The sequence below is a fragment of the Antrostomus carolinensis genome, unplaced genomic scaffold (genome assembly GCF_000700745.2).
Source record: "Antrostomus carolinensis isolate BGI_N321 unplaced genomic scaffold, ASM70074v2 scaffold18605, whole genome shotgun sequence".
Classification (NCBI taxonomy): Eukaryota; Metazoa; Chordata; class Aves; order Caprimulgiformes; family Caprimulgidae; genus Antrostomus; species Antrostomus carolinensis.
This window is the reverse complement of record NW_010318664.1, coordinates 30,501-55,121: the sequence shown is the minus strand read 5'-3', so window position 1 is coordinate 55,121 and position 24,621 is coordinate 30,501. Positions and strand designations below refer to the sequence as shown.

The following is a 24,621-nucleotide window of genomic DNA, read 5'->3' as shown; positions in this document are numbered from 1 at the left end:
ATCATTATGTATTGGTCTGGGGAGTATCAGGTATCTTCCAGATCTAGAATTACTGTGAGTCTCAGTGCAGTGAAGTCAAATTTAATAATCAGGAGTAGGAACCCTGGCAGAGTAGGTTCTTTTAGTGTCGTGTCTTTTGTCAGCACGTAGGTAAAACTGCTTTAGTTTCCTGCACATAAAACCAGTTGGTAATTTGGCAGAAATGATTCTGACCAGGCATATGTTTGTCACTTCATATGGAAAACTAATCTAGCCATTGGGAAATGTTCCACTTCGGAATTTTATGCTCCCTATATTTTGTCAGAAGGAGCCTTAACTGAGATTTAGTAAGTAATAAGTAGTTTCCCTAATCCTATAAATTTTAAGAGAATGATTTCAATTAATTTTACACTTTCCCCATACTTTCAGTAAACTATTGGGAAAACAGAGCCTTGAAATATTACCTGACCAGATTCGCAGATTCCCAATAAGATTATTTTAATAAGCAACTAATGATAATTTTAATACTATTATTTAAGACAGCCTAAATTTAAAGGAAAATATGAGTTTTGTCTAAAGATCAGCAAATGGAAAAGAAGGTGTGCTGCAAAAGCAATTATATGCCATCTGATCAAAATGCCATTCTGCATTTTAGTTCCTGTGAGAAGTTACAGATTATTTATATAACTAAAGATACATTATGGCTATGTGTAGATATATAGTTATCTATGTAGATATATACTATGTAGGTATATTTAATTCCAGGTGAATTGGAAGCCAGTTAAGTTCCTTCTGCACCTGAAGGAAGAAGTGTGAAACTAACAAGAGCTGTGTTCCAGTGTGCTCAGCTGCAGGAGCTGTGTGTATAAACTGAATGTACGTGCATACAGATGAATGTCTGCACTGCTAGAGTACAGATTTCTTTTTTCCTGGGTGAAGTACATAATCGTTGGAATTGAACGTACATGGTGAAGTATAAAAATGCAGTGTTATCTTAAAATTCTGGCTTTTAGATGCTTAAATCTGGCATTCTTCTATATAGTGTGGAGAAATACTTAGATTCTAGGACTCAGCTCTAACCATTTAGCTGAATTAACTCATCCTTGTGTGTGTCTTCATGAATTGCTAGATTAAGTGTGTTTAACAAAATGTATAGCTAGATTAAACACACTAAATAGATTCCTACCTTGTTCCTTGGTTCTTAAAGAATTACTCATGTGTTTAATTCAAGATATATCAGCAATCCCACTGAGCTCTTTTATTCTATTATGCTTCTGTACCTGATGCATCTACAACCAGTGTCTGAAAGGTATATTTCCCAGGCTGCCTAGTTGAAAGGACCCTACAGGGAAGGTTGAGAAGAGACTGTGCTTCCTGCACAGAGTAGAAGGTGGGAGAATATTTTGGGGTCAGCAATACTAGCAATAGGGGCTGTTTTGCTACCAAAATCATTACCAATTCTTATATATATTGGTGTGAATTTTGCTACAGGTTCCTATTCTCCTTGGAGACTGCAAAACTAACAAGTTATCTTAAGAGTAGGAAAATGTCAATAGCCTAATTTCCTATGGTTTTGTGTCTTGTGGTTGACTGACTTCCTTGAATCAAGTTAATACTCAAGTTCCTCCTGAGGCCGTGCTGATTTTTTGCTGGGTGAGGTGCTGTAAGAACCCCACAGGTGTGCTTTGGTGGAATGGATGCTCTGATACCTGAAAGTACAAACTTGGGCATTTTTTTTTCTGTTGTTGTAAAACACATTTTATGAATGACCCTTCTTCCCTATTTGATTTCTGTGATACCTCTTATAAGGATGAGCTCATCTATTATTCTCTCTGTCTGAAATCACTTCAAATCTTCTCTACCAACTGACTGTTTTCATTAAACTCGTTTTAAGAGACCTCTAATTCTGAAATCTAATACAGAACTCAGTGGTTATTAGAGGGGAAATAGGGACAGACACATAAATTAAAAAGTACTAAGAATGACAAAGTCTTGGGACCCTTGCCTGCATGCTTTGCTGCACAATTGCTTGAAATTGTGGATGCTAAATTCTCTAGGATATAAACCACAGGGACAGAATTTTATGTTTACATTCTCAATAGATGGAAAGAGTTGAGATCTCTCCTGCCTGAGGAAGCCTGTGTTCTTCCTAATGTGTTCAGTTTTTTATTCCTCCCCTTCCCACGCTGAAGACTAAGACAGGCAAGTTAGAGAAGTGGTCTGTGAGGGTCGCCCCAGATGCTGGTGAAGAGACCTTTTCAGGTCAGATTCAAGGAATGAGTTTCTGTTGCTCAAGTGGGGAAAAGAGACTGAGAAGTTCAGATGACCAAGCACTAGAACTGAAACATCCTGCCTATGCTGATAGACCTGGCCCAGGACTGAAGTGGTCAGTCATAAGTAGTGAGAGGAAACCAGGGAAGCTGTCTTCAACAGAGTAAAATGGCAGCAGAAGATGAAATCCAGGACTGAGAGCTAATAGATGTGGCTGGGAAAAACAAAGATCACGAAGGAAAGACAGAGACTGAGAACAGCAAGGGAAGAGTGAGAGAGGAGGTTGCTCGTAATAGGGCTCATGTGCGGAAGTTTCAGCACTGAGACTGGCTGAAAGAAGACTGAGACCCACAGTATGGTGGAGAGATGTTCAGACAGGAGCTATGAGGTGACTGAAGCAAAGTCTTTGCAGAGGGACAGTGACCGTTAGGGAGGACTCTGAGAGTGACTTGAGCAAGAAAGTGGAGACTGAAGGATCAGACTAGATTTTAGAGGATGTAGATGAGAAGCAAGAGATAAGAATCAGGATTGGCACTGGGTGAGGATCATGCAGAAGATTGATACGAATGTGCTATTTGGAATAGATTGTAATTTCAGTTCAGTCTTGAAGTTTGAACTTGACTATGGGGTCTAGCTGAGTGTTACTCAGTCGCCTTTGGTGATTCTGGCCCATGTTGGCTTCCATCTCTATCTGACCATTGACCAGCAATTCTGGCCTCTTTACCTAGCCAATCCCAAACTAATGCTGTCCATTGAGCACAGATCTGCTTTCTTTTTAGCTCAAGTATCAGTTGCTCCAAGATCACCTAGTCTCACACCTACCCCAAGACTTTCCTTTAGGTTTTCAGCCTTAACCCTGTTGCCCCTGAAATTCTTCCTAGTGTTTCTAAGAGCGGCCCTGTACTGCTGCTCCTCCACACATGAAAAAAAAAAAAGACTTCTTTCAAGGCCATGGGGACTAAGTTTAGCCTGATTCCCATAGCAACACTATTAATCCTCAAACAAATACCAAACAACAATTGTATTTAGAGATGGAGGGGTGTAGAATAAAGGTGATTTCAGAGTATTCCTACTGAATAAATGTGCTTTTCTTTTGTTTTGACTTCGGCAATCGAGGTTTTCCTGGCAAGCTGCTTTTTGGGAAATAGCTAAGGTGTCAACTACTTCTATATGTTTTCATGGTTTTTAAAAGGTTTTGTACTTAAGGGTGGTGCTCTCTTCTTATGTATGGTGCCAGGCAGGGGTTCAGCACCTGTGTTGCTGCTCTTTATCTTCACGCTCCAGGGTGGCTGTAATTAACAGGGCTGAGTTCACCATATTGTGCTCTGCAGTAAGTTTGATGGTATGAATCAAATCAGTTCTGTTCTGTTAAGTAGGAGGAAACCCGGGTACACTGGGGGACTCTAGGTGGAAGAAATGACAGAAAGCTGGAGGGAGTCTTGCTTTCTGCAATAAAATATGAAGCACTCAATTTCAAGTTGTTGAATACTCCAGACTTGCAGCTTGTAACCTCTATTCCCTACTGCCAAAACTTAACAAAGTTAAATTCTGATCTCTATGTAATAGAGTATACAAGCCTCTGTGGACCTGGGAAAGAAATTGCTCTCTTCTGTATTAAGCAATATATAGATGTCAGGAGTCAGATGAGATGGCCGATTACCCCGCTAAAGAATTGAAATACAGGGAAAAGTGCTGTCCCCAGATGTAGCCTGGAGAAGAATTTTCTTCCATAACAAAAGGAGATCAAGAACTTTAAAACAAGTTCCAAAGGAGCAAGAATGTTTTCTCTTCTCTCATGTTTTGCATCATTTTCTTTGCAGACAATTAAGAATGAGAAGCTATTAAATAGCTGGGACCCCAGCAATCATTCTTCTCTTTACTGAATGATTGGGAGGCAGCGTGTATTTTGTTTCCTCCATATATATTATACTAGGCAGGCCCAGGTCTCACAAACATTTATGTATGTGCTTCTCTTGGTTATCATACATACTGATCTGGTCTTGGACATGAAGAAGAAGAAAGTAACTGGAGGTCCAGTATAATTGTTTGTCATTCATAGGTTTAGATTGAGTGATAAAGGAATGCTTCTCTCTAACATTTAGCCAACTCACACAGTAGGTTTGGCCTTTACATCTGCAGACTGCGTACAACTGTTCTCAAATTGCTGAAATCAGAGGGACTTTTAAAGTAAACTTGGCTCGGTAATGTACTTCCTACATTGCTCAGTGCACTATTGCCACTATTCACATCAGTGATCCACATTAACCAGCTTTCTTATTTTGAAGAAAAAGGTTTCTTTTCTTTTTTTTTTTTTTTCCTTTTTAAAAATTTATTGTTAGAAATAAGGAAATGCTTTGTCAGGGACTAGTGGGGTCCAAGGTGATTGCTTTCTGGGAGTGAGTGGTGCTTTCACATATTAAATTGCTTCTGTGCAGACACTGCCATCTGATACTTCCAGTAGGTTTTCAGACTCAAAGAGGAGCAGAATCCAAATGACCTTTAGCAGGAAAAGGTTGTATTGTTTTTCTTTGTTGTTTTTTTTTTTTTTTCCTAGTGGGTGAATATTATATCATTCTTGGATTTTAGGGGAGGTCAATATCTAGCTGAAATAATTGGAAATGGTTGTCTTGACCTTTTAATTCTTTACTTTAAGGCCTGTTGGAAACTCAGTCTTTGCATGAAGCAGATGAAGATGTGGTCACTGATGTTGATTTCACCAGTATGATTTCTGAAGAAGAAAAAGAAGAGTTAAAGATTGAGCTAGCCAAGGTAATGAATTTGAATTTCTGTGAATGTTACTGTTTCTACTTACTTAAACTGTAAGATATTAATTGCAGCATGGAGTGCATATCATAAAGGTATGCTCTTCCTTTTTGGTAAAATTATTCTAGGTTACAATAATGTGAAGCAATTAATTTCCTTATATATTTTTTGAAGATTAAGTATCTTCTACTTGATGATTGTAGAGAGAAAGTTAAATATACCTTACCATTTTATTCAAGATGAGTCTTTTTTTATAAACCTTCCTTTATAAAGAATGAAAGTTGGTGTTCTTATTAGATCTATGGTATTGTTGTTACAGTGGTTGTGACACCTGATGGAAAAGGTTATTTGTGGGGTGCTCAGAGGAAAAGCTGATGATGATGGTTACAGAAGAGACTGATGATGATGAGCACAGTAATTTCACCACATTTTTGTTTCCTTTGGCACTGATATGCTTTGAAAGGATTATATTTTTGGTTTGCTTTTATTGTTTGCTTAATTAAAGAACTTCACGGGATGTCGTGACACAATGAAGAAGTTTAAAAATAATACTTAATAAGAAGGAGATGGGAGGAAAAAGATGTGAACCATGTGGTCTTTTTATTAAAAATATTAAAGAGATTGTCTAGATTCGGTCTACAATGGGAGAGTGAATTCAGTTTTAATTACTGCAGATGAATACCACAGAAACAGAAGTGAAATTCCAAAATGGAAAATGAGAGAATGGGAAAAAGTGGGGGTTTACTAATTCTAAAATGAGAGAAATAACAGAAATCACAGCTGTCTGAATGGAGGGAGTTGTTTTTGTCTTCATTGAAACAATTTTTAAGACAATAGGTTGGAAACTTCATATAGCAAGGATGAAATAACAACCCATTTGAATACTAGGAAACCCAAAATTTGGGACTGTGAGCGTATACCCTCAAAGTGTAAAATGGCTAATGAAAAATCATTCCTTCATAGTTGTTCCATAGTGCTCTGTGAAGCATTTGCTGCTATTGCACATAGAATGGGCACATCCAGAGGACAGTTCTTTCACAGAGCTTGATCCCTGTCTTTCATACAATAGAAATATTCAAATTGGTATTAAATTGTAATATTAAATATTGTAGAAGTCACGTTTTTAATGACTGAGGTAATTTACCTTCAGTGCTGATTTAGGATTTTCTAGTGAAACAAAACCCAAAATATTGTTTTTTCAAGCCTTGTGTTTTATCAAGTTTTGTGTTCCTGAGTTGCTAGTTAATTTAGTCTTCTTTGCTGATCCTATCACATCTGTAAATAATAAGAAGGAAGATGATACATGTTCAGTTCATCTCATGGTGATGGTAGGAGTTGGAATGTTGATTACTGGCTTTTCGTCAGGACCAGAGGTTCCCTCTGAATATCAGGAAACACGTGTTTACTGGGAGTGTGACTGAGCACTGGTGCAGGTTGCCCAGAGAGGTTGTGGAGTCTCTGTCCTTGGAGATGTTCAGAAGCCATCTGGGCACAGTCCTGGGCAACTGGCTCTAGGTGGCCCTGCTTGGGCAGGGGGGTTGGACCAGATGACCTACAGAGAGCCCTACCAGCCTCAGCCATTCTGTGATTCTCTTCTCATTTCTGGTGAAAGTGATGTAAGAGGCAGATGGAAACAAGGAAGAAAAAAAAAAAACAACCCTTCCTGCAACCATCTGAGAATGATATGCCTCTTTCAAGTGAATTAATCTCAAGAGTTTCTGGGCATCCTTCCTGCTTGCTGATTCCTGTGGGAGCAGAGAGTTCTCAGTGGCTTATGGTGGAAATGCTTTAATTCATATACCAACGCACCAGTGAGAGATTGCCTTTCAAATATGGTGATCTTGGGTGACCTAGAAATTGTTGTCAGAATTGCTCGCCGCAGTTTACTGGCATACAACTTATGCTTAAAAACAAAATAAAACTGATAATTATAGTAAGAAAGATTTGGAAAACTTTAATTTAGAGGAAACAAAGTCTAAACTTAAATGAGGCTTATGATTCTTTGAAAAGACTGTAAAAAAGCGTGCGAGACCTTGACTCCTGCAGAAATAAAACTCTGTGGGAATTAGCTAATGTTTCCTTTTGACAAGCTGTTAGTCTTTATAGCCCCCTCTGCTCCACTGGTGGTAGTTTTGTTTTCTTCCATGTCCTTATGTGTTAGGTATTACCTATTTGTGCCAGTTTGAGCATGTAGGAACGAGAACTTTTCTTATTATTATTCAGAAAGGTTCAAATCTTTGTTAATAATATAATAGAGAGCTGTTGTGGGCACCTGTTGTGCATCTATTTCAATAGAAAAAATATGTTCCATCTCGGTATTGTGTATCTGCTGTGTATATTCTCTGTCTCCTTCCTCTTCCTCCTTCCCTCCCCAACATTAGGAGGGGAACTAACACTACTGGTTTTGTGACAGGTTTCTTATATACTCTTTTCCTATTTCCTCGCTAGTATTCTCTGTACTGGAAGCTTTTCAGAGTGTGGACTAACTCTGTTCTTGTATTTGTAGTCTGGCTAACACAATCTGTACTGGAAGCTTTTCAGAGTGTGGACTATGTTCTTGTATTTGTAGTCTGGCTAACACAGCAGGGCTCTGACTCTAATCGGGCCTTGGAATTTCTACAATGCAACTTTTACAGGAATTTCTAACAGTCATTTGAATTAACAGAGGTCAACTTGACACTTCAGAATAATAGCAGAAAATTGTAGCCCAGAAACTTTACATAAGGCCAGAAGCTTGTTAGCAGAACAGATTTTTTTTTTCCTCTCTTCCTCCCTCGGTGCGAGGAGCACGGTACGATGACTCCTGAGTTTTCTGAGCAGTCTTCCTCGCTGCTGTCAGTTGTCCTCCCATTATGCTCCTCAAAGTAGTCATTTACTCCTTGCTGTCTTCCCGCTCCCATACCTTCACAAAAACAGGTATCTGGTTTGATCTGCAAGCTTTCTAGCTGATGCACAGGTTCTAAGTCCAGCTGTCTGTGTTTACTGCATCTTTATTCCCAGTTTGAGGAAAGATGTGAGTACCTTTTTCTGCAGACTTAAGATAATTTTATTTATGAGTGTCCCTGATGTCTACAGGTGCTGTTCACCCAAGGAGAAACTTAAAAGTCAACAGGTACTCAGCCTGGAGGTATAAAATTTGAGCTTTATGATTTGATACAGAGGAGAAGTGCCTGGTTTTTGTGCTATGTTGTTCTGTTCACAGAAACAACTACTTTCTTTAAAAGGCTACCATAGTAAGGTGCTCACATTTCCTTACAAATGCATTTTAGTATACATGTTATAATACTCAGCAATGCAGTAACAATCACTAGCTTACTAAATACAATAGCTAATCAAAATCTAAGTGTTCCATGGATTGGCTTCACTGAGAGACAGCTTTTCTGTATATTTGCTGTAACTTTCTTTGTGTTTTCTGGCATAAAAGGATTACGTGAAAGAACAGTATAGCAAAGATGCAGTCCTGTGGTTTTATTTTGAAAGCCAGTGAAATGAAGGAAAAGATTATCTTCTTCCTTGCAAAGTGAACTTCTTTGTGTTATCAAGTAACTCTCATGTTGCTCTGCCTACCAGTGATATAGCTGGTCCTTCTTTATGAATTTTTTTGTCTGTTATGTGTTTTCCAGCTTTTCTTACAGGATATAGCTATGCAGGGAGTTGATGTTCAGTTCTAGCACAGGTGGGCAGATGCATGCTGCAGTCTGGCTGCCATGGTGGTACCTGTGGGGGTACCTGCCTTGAGGATCCAGGGTAATTCTGAGCTACAGTTCCACTGTGTGAGAAGTTTTGTGGCACCACCCTTTCAAACTTTCTACCCTGACTATTTTCACCTCTGTGCCTCCTGGCTGGTTGTGGCAGCATGACTGGGAGGTGCTGTGCTGTGAGCTAGTGTGATGCAGCTGTGCAGGGGTGAATTGTGGTGGTGCAACAGATGCTCACAGGGAGCAGTTGGAGTTCCTTGGGACAGTGCTGGCTCCAAGACCTCCCTGTCAGGGGGCTCTGGCCTTGTTTTCTTTGCTGGCTTTGCTGTAGTTGCCTGCTCCTTCTAAAGTTTTTGTCAGGATATTACCACGTGGCCGGTGTTGGTTGTGTGAGTTGCTTTTTATTTTTTTAAACAATACCTGAGGAAGCCTGTCCCTCAGGTGGTTCTTACTCCAAAACAGCCATGTCTGTCTTCCTTTCAGTAGTGATGTATGCCTGTGGTACCTCTCACAGTACCCAACCTCAGTGGGTGCACTGCATGTGCTGCTTTAGTTGATCACTGCCTTCCTCTCTTCTCCATCTCCAGCCACTTGTTCCTGCCCCCTGTGCTGTGCCCGCACAGGTGCTTGCACACCTTTCTGCACTGGATCTAGGAGCTGATCGGCTTAAAAATAGCCCTTTTTGAATTTTTTTTTTTCTTTCCTGTGATGGCTTTTACCTTGTTCAGCTGCCCCTGGGGAGGAGGGCTATGCAGACAGCCAGGCCAGGATGCTACACATTTGGGTGCTGTAGTGGCAGGGAAATAGGATGCTTAATCTAACTTAGAAGTACACATTTAACTGTGCTGGCTTCTGTTTTCTCTTGGGGACCCTAACTTATAATAATAAATAAGCATAATAAACTTAAGCATAATAAATACTCAATGTACTATTCAGCTTACCATTCAGCCCATTCATCAGTATTATTCCAACAAATAGCTGAATCTTTCCACCTCCACATTTTACTTAGTTCTATGTGTATCTCAGAATATAGATAATACCAACTGACATAATTTTTTATTAGTAGTAGTTTATCCAAAATGCTTTGTTCTATTGAATAAGTAATTTCTGGTTTGTTTTTATGAGCTGTTTTGTGAGTGCTGGAAAAAATGGAAAAGGTTATATGTTGGAGAATTACTGGGGTGGTTCTTTTCAGGCATGCCACCATCTTAAAAGGATGTTCAACTCCTTAAAACATTCAGTTTGCTCTAAAATAATGAAAAAAGGGAAAACAAGGGAAAATACTTTGTGTTTACGTGCTGGACTTCACTGTCCTTCTTCCATATTATTAATTAGTCCCTGATTTGAGAGAGGTCTATCTGTAATTGTGGATTTTTTCCTGGAGTCTCACCTTTGTGTGATATACGTGTTACTCCTGTCAGCTGATCATGGGAATTGTAATGTTTTAGATGGTCAGCTCCTCTCCTTGCTTTTGTATGTCCCACACAATAATAGAGGAAAGAAAAAACAGCTTTTAACTCTGATTTCTAAGACCACAGAAAGGGAGAAGGGAACTTTGCCCCTACATGATACATCTCTGTTCTTCTGACCCTGTTTCACTAAAGGGAAGCATGAGGAGGAGAAGCTTGTATTTCTGTTGACTTAAGCCCTAGTTTCATAATGCATTTATAACAGTGGACTTTTAAAAAATGCCTAAGCAGGTGATGCCTGACTTCCATGGGAGTTAGGTATGTAACTGCTTAAATGCTTCTCAGCATCCTACTATAAGTCCCTAATCCTTTCTGCCTACTTCACAGTCTTCAGTCACTGCCATTTGAGCACTTGAGGGAGGCTTTGTATTTTCTGTTATTTTAAAATGATGGAACTTGAGGAGGATTTTCTCAAATCAAAACCAAACTCTGATACTCTAAAGAAAAATAATTTACTCTTTTTAATAAAATAAAAAAATGTTGTTCATACTTGTGCCATTGAGCACATGGTTACTGCTTGCTTAGGGCTTTACACCTTTAGGTGTCTGTTCAATGGAACAGACGGAAAGTAATTTTAATAGAAGCCCTGAAATGTTTACATATTCAGGTACCTGATGATCAGCCTAGTGCTAGCCCATATGGAAAGCATTAATGCTTAAGTACATGTAAGCACACTGGTATTGGTTTAAGTTAAGTTCTTCAGCAGTGTTACTCAGGCAGACTTGTGGGCTAAGGGATTTGCTGTGGGTGGGAAACAACTAAAGGGAGCTCTGAACTGCTGCCTGAGGAATGCTGACATTTGTGATTTTTTCTTTCTGTAACCATTTAACCAGGTATTCTCTCAGAGCAGAAACTCATGCTGCCTCTTATATAATGGGTCATAAAGGACATGGGAAGGAATAAAGCAGTTTTGGATTGTTGTATGTTCGACCAGTGAAGTGCTGGCCTCACAGGCATTGGTCAGTACTGGTGTCTGCTTCACTGAGGTCTTGATTTTGCTTTGTGTTCATAGTCTTGCTGCTTAATTCCCGAGCTGCTTGAATAATTTAGATAGAAGGTGGTGACAAAAGAGAAACTGATAGCTGGGGGATTTAAGGGTGAGACTTTTCCAAGAATGATGAGCTTGCAGCCAGATTTACAAGGAAGCAGAATGCACGAGTGTGTAAAATAAAAATAAGGCTGATGCTGACATCCTAAATATAGCCCTGGAGGTCAGCAACTGATTCAGCTGGTGCTTGCCTCACTCCCTGCAGCCTATGGAGTTAAATCACAGGGAGACTGTGGTTCCAGGGAACTTAGCATATGGTAATCAGATACATTACCATATGTTATCCTATTAGCATATGGAGGAAGGAACACAGTTGGTAAGGGAACTTCTAAACCTGAAGCAAAAGGTAGCTGCTCTGATGTCACTTGCCCTCATTAGCTCCAGTACCCTGAGTGCTGCTTGTGTAATTGGCTTGGGAGGCTTCCTGAGGAAGAATGTGCTGCCCGAGGGGGAGGATCCTGAGCCAGCGGCAGGGTGATTCAGTGGTCCCTCCTCTCAGTCAAGTGTTCTGGTCCTTGCCTTGCTAAGACACTGGCTTGCTTTGAATACTTCAAATAACGTCCACTGCAGGGAGAATTACATCTCTCTGTTTGGGCTGAATGACATCTTTACAACTTCTGAATGATTCTACGCTTTGAGTAGGACCTGTTCACTCAAGTGAACAGTCCATCTGCCATATATTTTTATTTTACTATTTTGAAATATGTAGGGCCTAAAAAATATAGATAAAACTCATGTGACAATGATGCAACTTTTTATGATACTCTCAAGTCATATGTTATCATGCAATTTTATTTTTTTTTAACCTGCTCCTAAGAATTTGCATCTATCTCTTTCATGAGTGGAAGACTAAAAAGCTGCAAATATGAAGTTAAAGCCCTGTGTGTTCAAACAGAGATACCTGCCTGAATTACCCAGTCTTCTCTTGTTCTGCCTATTCTCATTTTACGAGTGAATGGAAAGCTGGTATTTGAGACTCTTAATGCCCTAAGGCAGATCTTGGTCAAGTTGCTCTGTAGTCATTTCCTTACTGGAGAATTCTCTTCTTATCAGTTGTGTGTGTATGATGGTGCACATAGGTGACACAGTTTGAGATATTCATTTAATATGTCAGCTCTGCTCTGGGCATGTCTGTGATCTCCACAAGCACCTAAATATCTCTGTCTCTCTACTTACCTAAGAAAAATGCAAGTTTGTATGAGAGTCATTTAATCTCTTGACTTAGTATGTGTTTATTGTTCCGTGGAACAGGCTAACAACCTTTCTCCTCTCTCCTCCCTGTTTGTATCTCTCAGCTAGAGGATGAAATTTCAACTTTGCGACAAGTGCTAGCAGCCAAAGAAAAGCACCTGGTTGAAATTAAACAAAAGCTTGGCATAAGTCTGATGAATGAACTGAAGCAGAACTTTAGCAGAAGCTGGCATGATATGCAGACAACTTCTGCGTGAGTACAGACCTTGCACGAATTCATTCTTATATGTTGTGTAGCACGTTGGGGGTTTTGTCTTGATGAGCCCTGATGTGAAATTTAGCAATTAAAATAACTGCCGAGTGGAGCAGATGGCAGGGACAAACATACCAAGCTTCTGAGAGAAAGGAGACCTGAAAAAAACCCCTTCCACAGCAGCAACATGCTTTGCTGCTGCATTGCACCTCTCTCTTGCAAAATCACAGCAACTAAAACTGTTGTGGCACTGAGAAGGTTATCTTACTGTCCCATAATACATTCCTACAGACTCCTTACTGAGAAGAGAAAGGACGTTTTAATCACAGTGTCTTATATTTTTCAACATCCAAGAGAGGTAATGTAAAAAAATATAATAAAAATTACCAAAACATTAGCAACTGTTTAAAAAAAATAGTACCATCATCTGAATTATAAATAATACTGGCAGGATCAGTTGACGTGTGACTCTGCTTAATTCCTGCTTTTGATTGTCCTAAATAAACAAACAAACAAAAAAAAGTTGAAGTAACTGTACCATCTTTGAGGTTATCATTAATCCTACATCTGTCGAGTTTTTTATTTTCCAGCAGTGTGTTTATAGGCAAGTCCCTGGCACCTCTCACAGCATTGGTTTACCAGCGTGCACAGAATGGGTAACTAGTTCACAACAGTTCAGTGAAACTCGCTTGTGTAATGTGTAAGCAGCTTAGAGTTTCCAGGGTGAAAGGTAATGCAGAAATGTTAAGAACTGTTACTCCAGTGTTGTTATTAAAATGATTTAAACTTGATTTTTTTTTTTCCCCCCACCCAGACCAGTTATACTGTGGAAGTCTGTAGTCTTAAGTCAGTTGCTGCCTTCCAGGAGGGTGCCTTTTAAAAATGCACCAGTTCTTGGATGAGGAAGCAGAGGAGGGAGGTTATCTTGGTTTGCTGACAAGGACTAGTGGTCCAAGCCTTTTGTGTCACATAAAGGAGGAGTTAAAAATATACATATAGACACAGTGATAAGATCTATCCTGAATCTGCCACAAAAAATGTTCAAACCCAGGATAAGGTCGTGTTACTCGTAAGCCTCAGACACTTTTTGCTCTATGTCTCTGATGGAGCATCACTGAGAGAGATGGTGACTAAAACTGTGAATTCCAAAGCTCTAGGAAGGCCATGATGTTACTGAGAGGCTGGTCTGAGCTTCCTACTGATCTTTATACTTACATATGTGAACATACTATATCCCTCTCAAACTTTTTGGGCTGAATTAATAGCAACATTAGTAGAAAGAACCACCCACCTTTCATCAAGTGCTGTCTGAAGAGCTATTTGATTTTTATTTCATTTTTTTTCCAATTGACAACTGAATTTGACATTCTTAGGTAGAAGCAAGAGTGAGCTGCTCCACAACAGAACTGAGCTGGGAGTCCACAGCAAGGCAGGCAGGGCAGTGATATCACCCACAAAGGAGCAGTTCCACAGTACCTGAACAAAGAGAGCAGAGCAGGTCCAGTGACAGTGAACAGGGTCAAGCCAAGAGTTCAGATCTCCAGGTGAGTCTGTAGTGATAAGCCAAGTCCAAGGTCAAGCCAGGAACTCAGATCTGTGGGTCAAGATCAGTGAGGTACCTGGCCAGATACAGGCACCAGTAACTTATCTCAGGCAAGGACTAAAGGCTTAAGCGCCGTTCAGGCTTTAATGTAGCTCCCAAGTGAAGGGTGGAGGAGCCTAACAAGGCTTCTCCCAACTCTTTCTCACGCAGCACTGTCACCATAGCCTTACCCAAGGTTACAGAGTTGTGCAGTGTCAGAGCTGCCCTTGAGCGCAGGTGGCCAGACTCATGGGAGCAAGGGTGAAGAATTTGCAGTGCCTCTTGGTGTGCTCGAGGCCCTGACAGAGACTTGGAAAAAATATGTAAAAATGTACATTATTACATTAAAATAATAATTCTCCCTGTTTTTAGTGAGAAGTCAAATAAGTTATAAACCCCTTATTAGGAAATGTAGTTTGTATGTCTCCTGTTTCTAACTTTTTTACAGTTTCTCAGCTAAGTCCTGTTTCTCATGACATGTTATTAACAGGGACACCTACGCTGGCTCAGTGAGGATGTCTGGAATGTACTAGGAGAGGATAGTCTAGAGACACTGAGCTTTGGAAGAGAAGAGGAGCACAAGACATCTGAACTAGAGTTACAGGGAGACACTAACAAAATTTTGAAACAAAAACTTTTTTTTGCTTGAAATTTGGTAGCAAATTCCAAGACAGCTTTTGATTTCCCCTTCACAACGTTAACGTTTTCCACAAGGATAGAGAGACTTAGAAGACTTCAGTATGGTAGCTGCTGCTTTTTATTTGAGTTTCAAAAGCAACAAGCCATTATATGATGAACATCCAGAAGTAGGTACATGGACCTGAGCAGCAGGAGTCCATTTGTGCCCTTGAAAATCCTGATGTCCATGGTCCAACTGCTCAATAATTCTGGCTGACACTCATGCCAGGACAAATCATGGTAATTTGGCATTCTTCAGAATGGATATTTTAAGTAACAAAGGTGATTCATTGTTGCTGCACCAAAATAGCAATGGGATAGCATTACTCACGAAGATTCTCTGATTTAGTAAGGATGAAAAGCCTTTTTTTAAAAAAAAAAAAAAATTCAAAATATTTACATGCCTGTACTTTAAGCTTCTAAATGCACAATTAGTCATTTTAAATTTAAAACCCCCCTGTTTCTAAGGAGGCAAATTTTGCTTTCACACGGTCTTCCCGAGTTTTGTAGCTGGTGTGCTTTTCTGGAAATTAAAACCTCTCTATTTTTTTTTTAATGGGGTACTTTTCAAAGCTACAGAGAACATTTAAGCACCAAATTCTTGTCCTCTTACTGTTAATAATCTTTCTAAACTCTCAATTTAGGGATGTATTCTTAGAGTTAAAGTGGACTTAGAGGTAGAGGGGTGGGCTTCTCTCAGAAACAGTTCTTTAAAGTGTGTCTGAAAAACTAGTTAAGTCTCATGACCTAACTCACAGGCTGGATGCCACCTGGAATGACTAAATGTAAACTTGAGATTCTGACTGTTTTTAAGCATTTATATTTTAAATGGTTGGCCATGGAGTTAGCCTGAGCACGCTTGGCATGTACATGTCAGAAAGGAAGGGGAAAAAAAAAAAAGGTCATGGTTTTCATACTGAGGAAAGCTAGAGCTGGGGGTCTGTGGGCTGATGTCCCCCATAGACTGAAGATTATGTCAGGCTCAGCATACAGTTCTGTACAAAGTCTGTTTCCTTGTCATTAATTCATGCTTTAAGGTATGCAAAAGCGATTCTAACTGCCTCTAGTAAGACGTTGCATTTGCAACAGTAATGTGCAGTTTTTCTTGTATCAAATCAGCTTTTTTTTTAATCAGCTTTATTTTTCTCTAAAGAAAACCTGTAATGTTGTTTGCATTTTTCAGCCTTGTATGGAATACACCTGGAAGTCATTCACTTATTGTGATGACCAGAGTCATAATGCATTTTTCAAGTTCCTTCTTTGTTTCCTCTGCTATTTTCAGTGCACTGATTTTTAGTGCAATCTGTTAAAGAAGGCAAGTGGTTCTACTGTAGAGGGTATTGGTAACCAGAGAGCAAATGATTGCCTCAAGTTTAATTTGCTTTCATGGTGGTGAGGCATTCAACTGGAATGATGTCCCCACACACCTTTTCAAAGATCAGGTTTCCAGTGAATTGAGGTGGATGGATATTCAGTTAGCTTCTAGCAATGCAGGTTTTTTTATTTAGATTTTAAACATAATAATTCATTCTTATTTAGCTGCTAGAAGCAGGGTACTGTGGGCAGATTTCGAGGTTATTTATTTTAGCTTAAGGAATCATTAAAAACGTCTTTAAAGGGATATTTACAAAGACCATAATTGAGCTTTTCTAATTAGCATTTTGCTACAAAGGAAAGGTTTTATGCAACCTAAATGCAGTATGTTTGCTTGGTTAAAGCTGATTGATTGTTGTTGCTTCAATAAAGTTTCCACAGCTCTCTCTAGCCTTCTATACTTCAGATTTTCACTTAAGGTAAGAAGGTAGCTTCTGTAACGATTGACCTAGTTTTATACAGAACCACAGGATAGTTGAGGTTGGCAGCAATGTCAGGAGACTGTCTAGTCCAACTCCCCCTCTCAGAGCAGGGTCAGCTACAGCAGGGTGCTCAGGACTACAGTCAGGTTTTGAATATCTTATGGAGACTCTACAGACTCTCTGGGCAACTTGTTCCAGTGTTCAATTACCCTTACTCTGAAAAACCTTTTTTTGTTGTTGGTTAAATATTTCTTGCATTCAGTTTGTGCCCATTGCCTCTCACACTTTCGCTACATACCACTGAGAAGAGTCTGCCTCCATCTTCTCCACTCCCTTCCATCAGGTTATTTATACACATTGATAAGATCCCCTCATGAGCCTTCTCTTCTCCAGGCTGATCAGTTCCAGCTTTCTCAGCCTTTCCTCATATGAGAGATGCTCCAGTCCCTTAGATGTCTTTATGGCCCTTTGCTGGACTTGCTCCAGTATGTCCACGTCTGCCTTGTACTGGGGAGCACAAAACAAGACTTGGCATTCCAGGTGTGGCCTTAACCAGGGCTGAGTAGAGGGGAAAGGTCACCTCCCTCGACCGGTCATCACTCTTCCTAGTGTAGCCCAGGATATTGTTAGCCACCTTTGCTGTGAGGGCACATTGCTGACTCATGTTCAGCTTCTTGTCTACCAGGACCCCAGGTCTTTCTCTGCAAAGCTGCTTTCCAGCTGGTTGGTCCTCAGCCTCTACTGCTGCATGGGGTTATTAATCCCAAGATGTAGGACTCTGCATTTCCCTTTGTTGAACTTCATGAGTCTCCTCTTGCCCCATTTTTTCAGACAGTCAGGGTCCCAAGTAATATTATTCTTCAATGCAGTTACAGAATTGTATTGCATTATATATGGAGGAGGTTACAAGGGTTAATTTATCCTCCTTACTATTCCCTCACATGGTGCACCAAGAACACAGATCCACAAGATACCTTGACCTTTGCCAAGTGTATAGGTTGTAACCCTGCTAGCTTTGTCTGACCCTCAGCTTTTAAGCCGGTGCTTTTCTGTACCTCTCTGGGAAAAAAACAGTAGGGCATTATAGTGTTGTCCTCTCAGGAGATATTTCGGTAATACTGAGTTTTTAAGGAGCAGCTGTATCTGTAAAATTACCCACCAATTAGCTCACTCCAGCCTAATGGTTCCCAGAAGGTCCTTTGTCTTTCTTTCTTGAAATGTTAGCAGCTGTTAGAAGGAATAAGCCTTCTCTGTTTTAAATGGATAACCTTTCAACCTATGGATGGAGTGGTAATGCAACTACAGAGATAGCTTCTAGGGAGATAAAAATGGTTGGTGTTACTTCTAACCCCCCCCCCCCCAAAAAAAAATACACCAGAGGTTCAGAGCGCTGTGAGCATCGGTTCTGCCATAGCCAATAAATTATTAGAATAGCTAAAAAAGAAAACCCATTTTCTGCTTGAGGGCTTTAGTAGTGAAATTAAGTGAAATGTCTCAAAGCCCATATACTTGGTGATTCCAGACAGGGGATTGGGAAGCCTTTGATGTGACGGAAAGTGGACCCATGCAAGAATGCCATCTCACAAAACTGTGTTTTCAAAATGGCTTATTGTCTTTTACCCTCACAGACAAAAATTGTCTCTTGTTGTAGAAATGGAAAATCTCTTGAATTAGTGGCCAGAATCAAGAGAACCATAACTGCTAGCTCCAAACAGGGTGTCTCCTAAACAGTGCCTGGGACTTTCTCAGGTGCTGGCTGTCTTTTGAAGCCTTTCTAAGATGATTTCAGTATTGCTCTGCTCTTACCTGTAATGCTTACCTGAGATCTGCACAAGAGCATTCAACATGGACTTGGCCTTTCCCTCCAGAGACAGAATAAAGATCTCTTTGTTAACTACTGGTTGCAAACTATGTGAGCACACTTAGTTCTGCTGCTAGGGGACCTGAGGGCAATTGTATGAGTTTCCACAAATAGTGGGAATTTAACATTTTGTAGTCCAAATAGAAAGTAATAGTTGCGATGCATGTGTTTTAAACTTACAATGTACTGTACCTACAGTCTTCATTAGCATAACTTTAAATATATAATAATGTGTTCCAGAGGTTCAGAATTTTCTCAGGGAGTCAGATGTAATTTGTGGACAACTGCAGTCCTACTGTGACTTTTAGGAATTTGTATGCCATGTTCCCACAAACATACTTGTTATGAGTAGTAGTAAAAGAAATATGGGTGTTTCTGTTCATTGCAGTGTGTAATCACCTTTTGACATTTTCTTCTGTAAATTTGCAAGTAAATGTAGCAGTTGTGTAAGTGAAGAAATAGGCACGTTGGCTTTACCAAGCACGTTACCTGCCTGTGAGCCTGTGCTATGTGGAAATAAAGGGATCTTCTCACTTCCACTGACTTGTGTGTCCTTTGAGTCAGACCAGACAATGCTCATGCCTTCTTCAAAGACCTTTTTTTTGCCATTTTTCCACATGTATCTATGGCCTTGAACTTGGAAGGGTAGTGTAATGGAAAATAAGGTTGGAGAAAGGAAGTTGTGGATGCCCCCTCCCTGGAAGTGTTCAAGGCCAGGCTGGATGAGGCTTTGAGCAACCTGGTCTAGTGGAAGGTGTCACTGCTGATGGCAGGGGGATTGGAACTAGATGATCTTTAAGGTCCCTTCCAATCCAAACCATTCTATGATTCTATGAAAGGACTTTGAGAAGTTAACTTAGTCTGTTTTCATTGTCCCTTTCCTAAAAGATGTGTGTATACTTGTTTACACCAGAAGCTTCAGCTAATGGGAATTCCCCAGCAACGCCAGGTGGTCTGTTCCAGATCAGTGGATATAGTATTAGTTTCTTAGGGAAAAATCCGCTTTACTTATGATTGTGCACCAGAAAATAAATACACATATATTATAGATATCTCTATGTATTTATATCTAACAGTAAGGAGGGGAGGCGAGGCCTGAGTGTAAATTGCAATCATCTGTGAAATGATCAGGATTAAAAATATCCAGGAAAGGGTCAGTGGAAAGGGGGCAGGGGAAAGGAAAAGGAATGGAAGGAAAAGAAAAAACAGAAATGAGGCAAAAGTAAAGATAAAGAGAGAAAAGGAAAGAAGAAAAAGGAAGGAGAGGAGGGAAAGAAGAGAGGAAGAAAGGAGAGGACAGGAGCAGGGAGAAAGGAAAAGGGAGGCTGGGATATGTTTAATCGGTGTGCTTTTGTTGATCTAGTGTACAGTACACTAGAGCACGCAGACAGTGTTACTGGCACAGTTTAAGGTGCGATGAACTGTGAAGTTTCAGCCTGGAATGTCTTAAGCTCATCTGTGCTTAAGCCAACATGTTGTGGCTTTTCTGCCTGGAGATTAACTGTACCACAACTGCTTGTTTTTCCCCTCTTTTATGCTACGCTGCACAAATAGTGCCTTTCACACAATTGTATCCCATTTTTTCCCAAGGTTTTGAATATTACAATGCAGGACAGCACAGCATATTTGTCACCTTTGTCTGGCACCTTTCCTGGCCTGAATCTCTCCAGCCCAGTGAACAGTCATCTTCCGTGTGCTTGCACACAGATTTCTGGCTGCAGGCAGGTACCCTGCAACCTGCAGAGGTTTGATTCCCTCATTTCTGCCCTTCCTCTCTCTGTGGGAGAGGAACTACCTGGGGCATACTTCCTTTGACTGATTTAGGCACATGTACCCATCCAAGTACCAGCACAATTTCAAATAATTCTTAACGTACCTGACAAAGGGAAGAATTTCTAAAAAAGTACATCTGACATTGTTTGGTTTTGAAGTGGGAATGAATTTCAGATGAGCACTAAAAAAACCCCAAACAACCCCACAATACCTTGGAGTTCATTTGTTGACAAAATGGCAATATGAATGTTTTTAGATAATGTTTTATGTACATGTTATCTGCCATTCATATATGCATTTATTTAATTTGAGTATTAGCATAATTTAGTTAATACTGAGCCCTGTTTTTCACAGAAAATTGACAGAAAAATAGTTTTCTAGCTGAGAGTTTCTCAGGGGTCCAAATACTTTACATTGATTCCAGAAATGTAATTCTTAAGCTGACTAATAGTTTGAAAACTAAAAAGAAGCAATCTCCATAGGGCATGGCTTGTGCTACCAGGCTCTGCTCTGTTGTATGGTTTTGTTGTTAATTGTCTGCATTTTGTTGAATCTTATGTAAGCTTTATCACAGAAGAGGGTTTCTCAAATGTATTCATTTTGCCAGTAAGCATTGATGGAGAGGCACAATGCTGAATGAAGATGTACTAATTAGCAGATGTACTAATTTTACAGAAGCTGAATTTAAATTGTTTAGGTCAAATGTGCAGCTTGAATATTATATTAGTAGCCTACTTCTGTCAGCAGCTCTTGTGTTGCACCCGTGAAGGAAGCTTCGATTTAAGTCTGCCATGTGAAGGGCAATTCTGTACTGAGTTGAGGGGAGATCAAATAGCCTGTGGTATGATTATCCTGCCTTATCCTGCAGATGATGTTGGTCATTTAAGCGTCTGGTTCTCTGACCTCTATATGTCTGCTGTCTGGCTATACTCTATATAAAGCACTATTTCCTTCACACGTTGTGTTTTATGAAACAGTATCTTCCTTTATTTGTTTTCACTAGCTGTAAAAATCAGCTAGTGAGACCTGGTTGTCATGTAATAGTACAACCTAAATGCAGTATATGAAACTGTCAGGTGAAAATGCAGTCAAAATATGCTGCAAATCTACTTTGCCTCATTAGTATGTTATAGTACTGGAGGTGTGAGTTATCTTCAAAGCTTCTTTTAAATGCATTGGGCATATTATCAGAATATAACTGCAATGTTAGCATATTTTATTATAACCTCTAATAATCAGTTTTATAAACAATTGCTTTTGTTAAAGAAATACTCTTTTAAAAAGCAAACTGTAATTGGAAGATGATGGATGAAATTCTTAGGTGAATGCCATATAAAAAGGTAATGTTCAAACATAAACAATTGCTTTTGTTAAAGAAATACTCTATTTTAAAAAGCAAACTGTAATTGGAAGGTGATGGATGAAATTCTTAGGTGAATGTCATATAAAAAGGTAATGTTCAAAATAATACATGTGAGTTTTATTTACAAGTTTACAGTTGTGGCAGCAGTTCACATACCATGTTTGTTTAATCCTTCTTGTCTATGAAATACACTATAAATATTTATTATGGGAAAAGTGTTAAGTGAAAAGCATGACGTATGATCCTTGTTAGCCACTGTCAGCAATTCTTCTGTGCTATGGAGTATGTCTAGATGCCACAAAACCAGAAGGCATTCCTACTCTAACTGCATAAATCAAGTAGCCCGTTTCTACTTTTACTGATGCTACTGGGCATCCAGCATAATGCTGTTAAACTCAGGGAGGTTACAGTGACTATGTATTAATGTAATAAAGGTGTAGAGCCTAATGATGTATTTCTGTAAGAATTAATGCCGTGGGGTGCATGGAAGGTGGTATTTCTTGAATGTCTGTGTGCTAAATTCTCTGAGTTTATTTCTGCTGGAGTATTTCTGCCTTAATGTTCAGGGTCACTGACCTTATTTCAGCCTGTGGCTGACTGCCTGTTGAGATGGTTTCACCTGTCCTGATGAGCTGGGTGGTCAGTACTTGCCTAATGATTGCCAGGAATGGCCACTCAAAGGATGAGAGCGTACAGGTATTGTGGATGGCAGCGTGTTGGAGCAGTTGGTGATGTTAGGAGGACTTAAGCTGTACGTACAGCACTTTTTCCAAGGAATAAATGTTAGTAGGTCTTAACTGGAATAGCCAACTTTATTTCTACTCTTAAAGGTTTCTGAAAATTATGTAAGCTGTTCAGTGCATTAAAACAAAACTGTAAACTGATGTGTGTTACGTGAGGATATGAAAACTGCTGGCTCAGATTATTAATGCTACATACAACTGTGAAGATTCCCCAAGGTCAGAAACAATATGTTGAAGAGATCATTGTTACAAGAGTGTTGTGGCAGTTTCACTGGACTAGCCCTTGGCTAGCAGCCAACACAGCCATTCACCCACTTCCCCCCACCCCCAGGGGACAGGGGAGAGGATTGGCAAGTTATCAAATGAATGCTGTAGATATGAAATAACTGTGATGATAAAAATATATGAACCACAATACTGTGCTGTATACCAATACAGAGCGTAATGAACTATAGTAAGGCAGTGTGTTCTGTGGAAAGATAATTTATTTATTAAGAAAGCATAGTGATATGCGTAATGGTGGAGAGGCAGGGATGAGGGGCACTTGATTTTTAAGTTAACTATCAGTGATCTCTACTAAGATGCAAATTACTGTTTCTTGTCTCTGCTAACAGGTACTGCATGTTGCACGGCATTTTTACCTTTGCTATTTTTTTGTTCTTTAAAGCTCCTCTTCAGCATTGCTGGAGGGAGGGGGGATTTCATGTCAAAGGTCATGTTTTATTAAGTTGGTGCTGAAAAAAGACCAGTTGTGTAACAGTCTTAGCTGGATGCAATGTCAACAGCATTAGGAATATAAATGCAGTCTCCATGTCTTCCGTGCTAGTGGAAATACTGAGGAGGATGTTGGTTTTATGGGATTTACAGAGAAAACACAATATTACTTGGAATGCTAAAATCAGTGTCATTTCAGCCAATTCCCAGAAGGTGCATTCTGATCAATGTAGTGTTCAGAAATGCATAGGGCATTCTAACATTTCTCAATTTAACTTGAGTCTGCCTGCTGTATGAGATATTTGGGACTATTTTCTTAACAGTTTTACACAGTGTGAAGAACCTGCAGCAGAAAGGTGAAAACATAGAGATGTTTTTTCATAAAGCTAAACATGCCCGTGAATAAAATGAACTCTAAGGTGTCTTTTTCCAAAAAATTAGTTCAGAAGGAAATCTGCAAAGTATTTTACTATGTTCAGTCAACCTATACATAAATACATTCTGCTACCAAGAATCTTTTGGACCTGGAAGTCAAGTCTTGGTCTTTGTTTTGTCATCAGCAAAATTCCACTTGTGCCTAATGGTTTAGGAAACTTCTCTGTTAGGAAAATGTCTAAAGACTTGTATGCAATAATGTGGGCATTTTAATAAATGCCTGTATTTTTATATATATAGATATATATATATATATACACACACACACACACGCAAATCCAGAGAAATTAGAATATTTGATTATTTTTTTTCCATAGGCAGCACTTATTCAAAAAACTACATGCTCATAGTTTGACTGAAGCATCAAAAATGTCAATTTTAGGGTCTCATCCCACTCTGGTTTGTATGAGACTATGTCCACTGACAGCAAGAGAATGACAGAGCTATTAAAACTAGCGAAGCTAAAGAATGGGGGCTCAGTGAAATAAGAGCATTGCAATCTTCTTATGTCCAGGAACAGACAGCAAGGCTGAGGAGAAGGGAGACCCAGTGAAAACAATCTTTTCGGTTTCCTTGGTATTCAGCCAGAAGAAATAGAACAGGCATAACCAGTGCTCCTACCTTTCTACTTATCATTTGTGCTCCTTCTGTCACTGTTGCAATGTTGTAGCCCCTGTTGTCATTCAGCATTGTGCATATTATTATTATTCAGCTTATCTAACTCTTGTTTTCTAGAGGTTTGGTACCCTGGTCTAAGTTGCTCCCTGCAGAGTGCTTTTGTAGTCAGTGAAAACAGAGACAAGCACCTTCATAGAAGGAGCCATTTCACTTGGCAGTTTTGGAACTTGTTAAGTCAGTAGTCTGTAAGATATTTTGTGGCTTAGGAACATAAAATCAAAATACTTACGTTGGGGAAAATTATTTGTTGCTAGAACATTGTCTGAAGGAATAGAGGATTACTTGGCATCTGCCTTCTAACCTGTAATTTGTAAAACACAATCCTC

The 24,621-nt window shown here is 39.6% G+C and overlaps 1 protein-coding gene across 3 annotated transcripts in view; it reads left to right on the top strand.

Moving 5' to 3' along the window:
• The first annotated feature begins 4,331 nt into the window (after positions 1-4,331).
• Positions 4,332-24,621, top strand: part of TPD52L1 (TPD52 like 1) — a 37,189-nt gene continuing 16,899 nt past the window's right edge. For 2 of the 3 annotated variants that reach the window (XM_010168994.1, XM_010168991.1), the window contains exons 1-2: positions 4,909-5,019; positions 12,524-12,672. In XM_010168994.1, the coding sequence (XP_010167296.1) occupies positions 4,972-5,019; positions 12,524-12,672 (197 nt within the window). In that variant the 5' untranslated portion in view covers positions 4,909-4,971. Of the gene's footprint in view, positions 4,369-4,903; positions 5,020-12,523; positions 12,673-24,621 lie in introns of those variants that run through there. The other variant, XM_010168989.1, reaches the window with a different exon arrangement.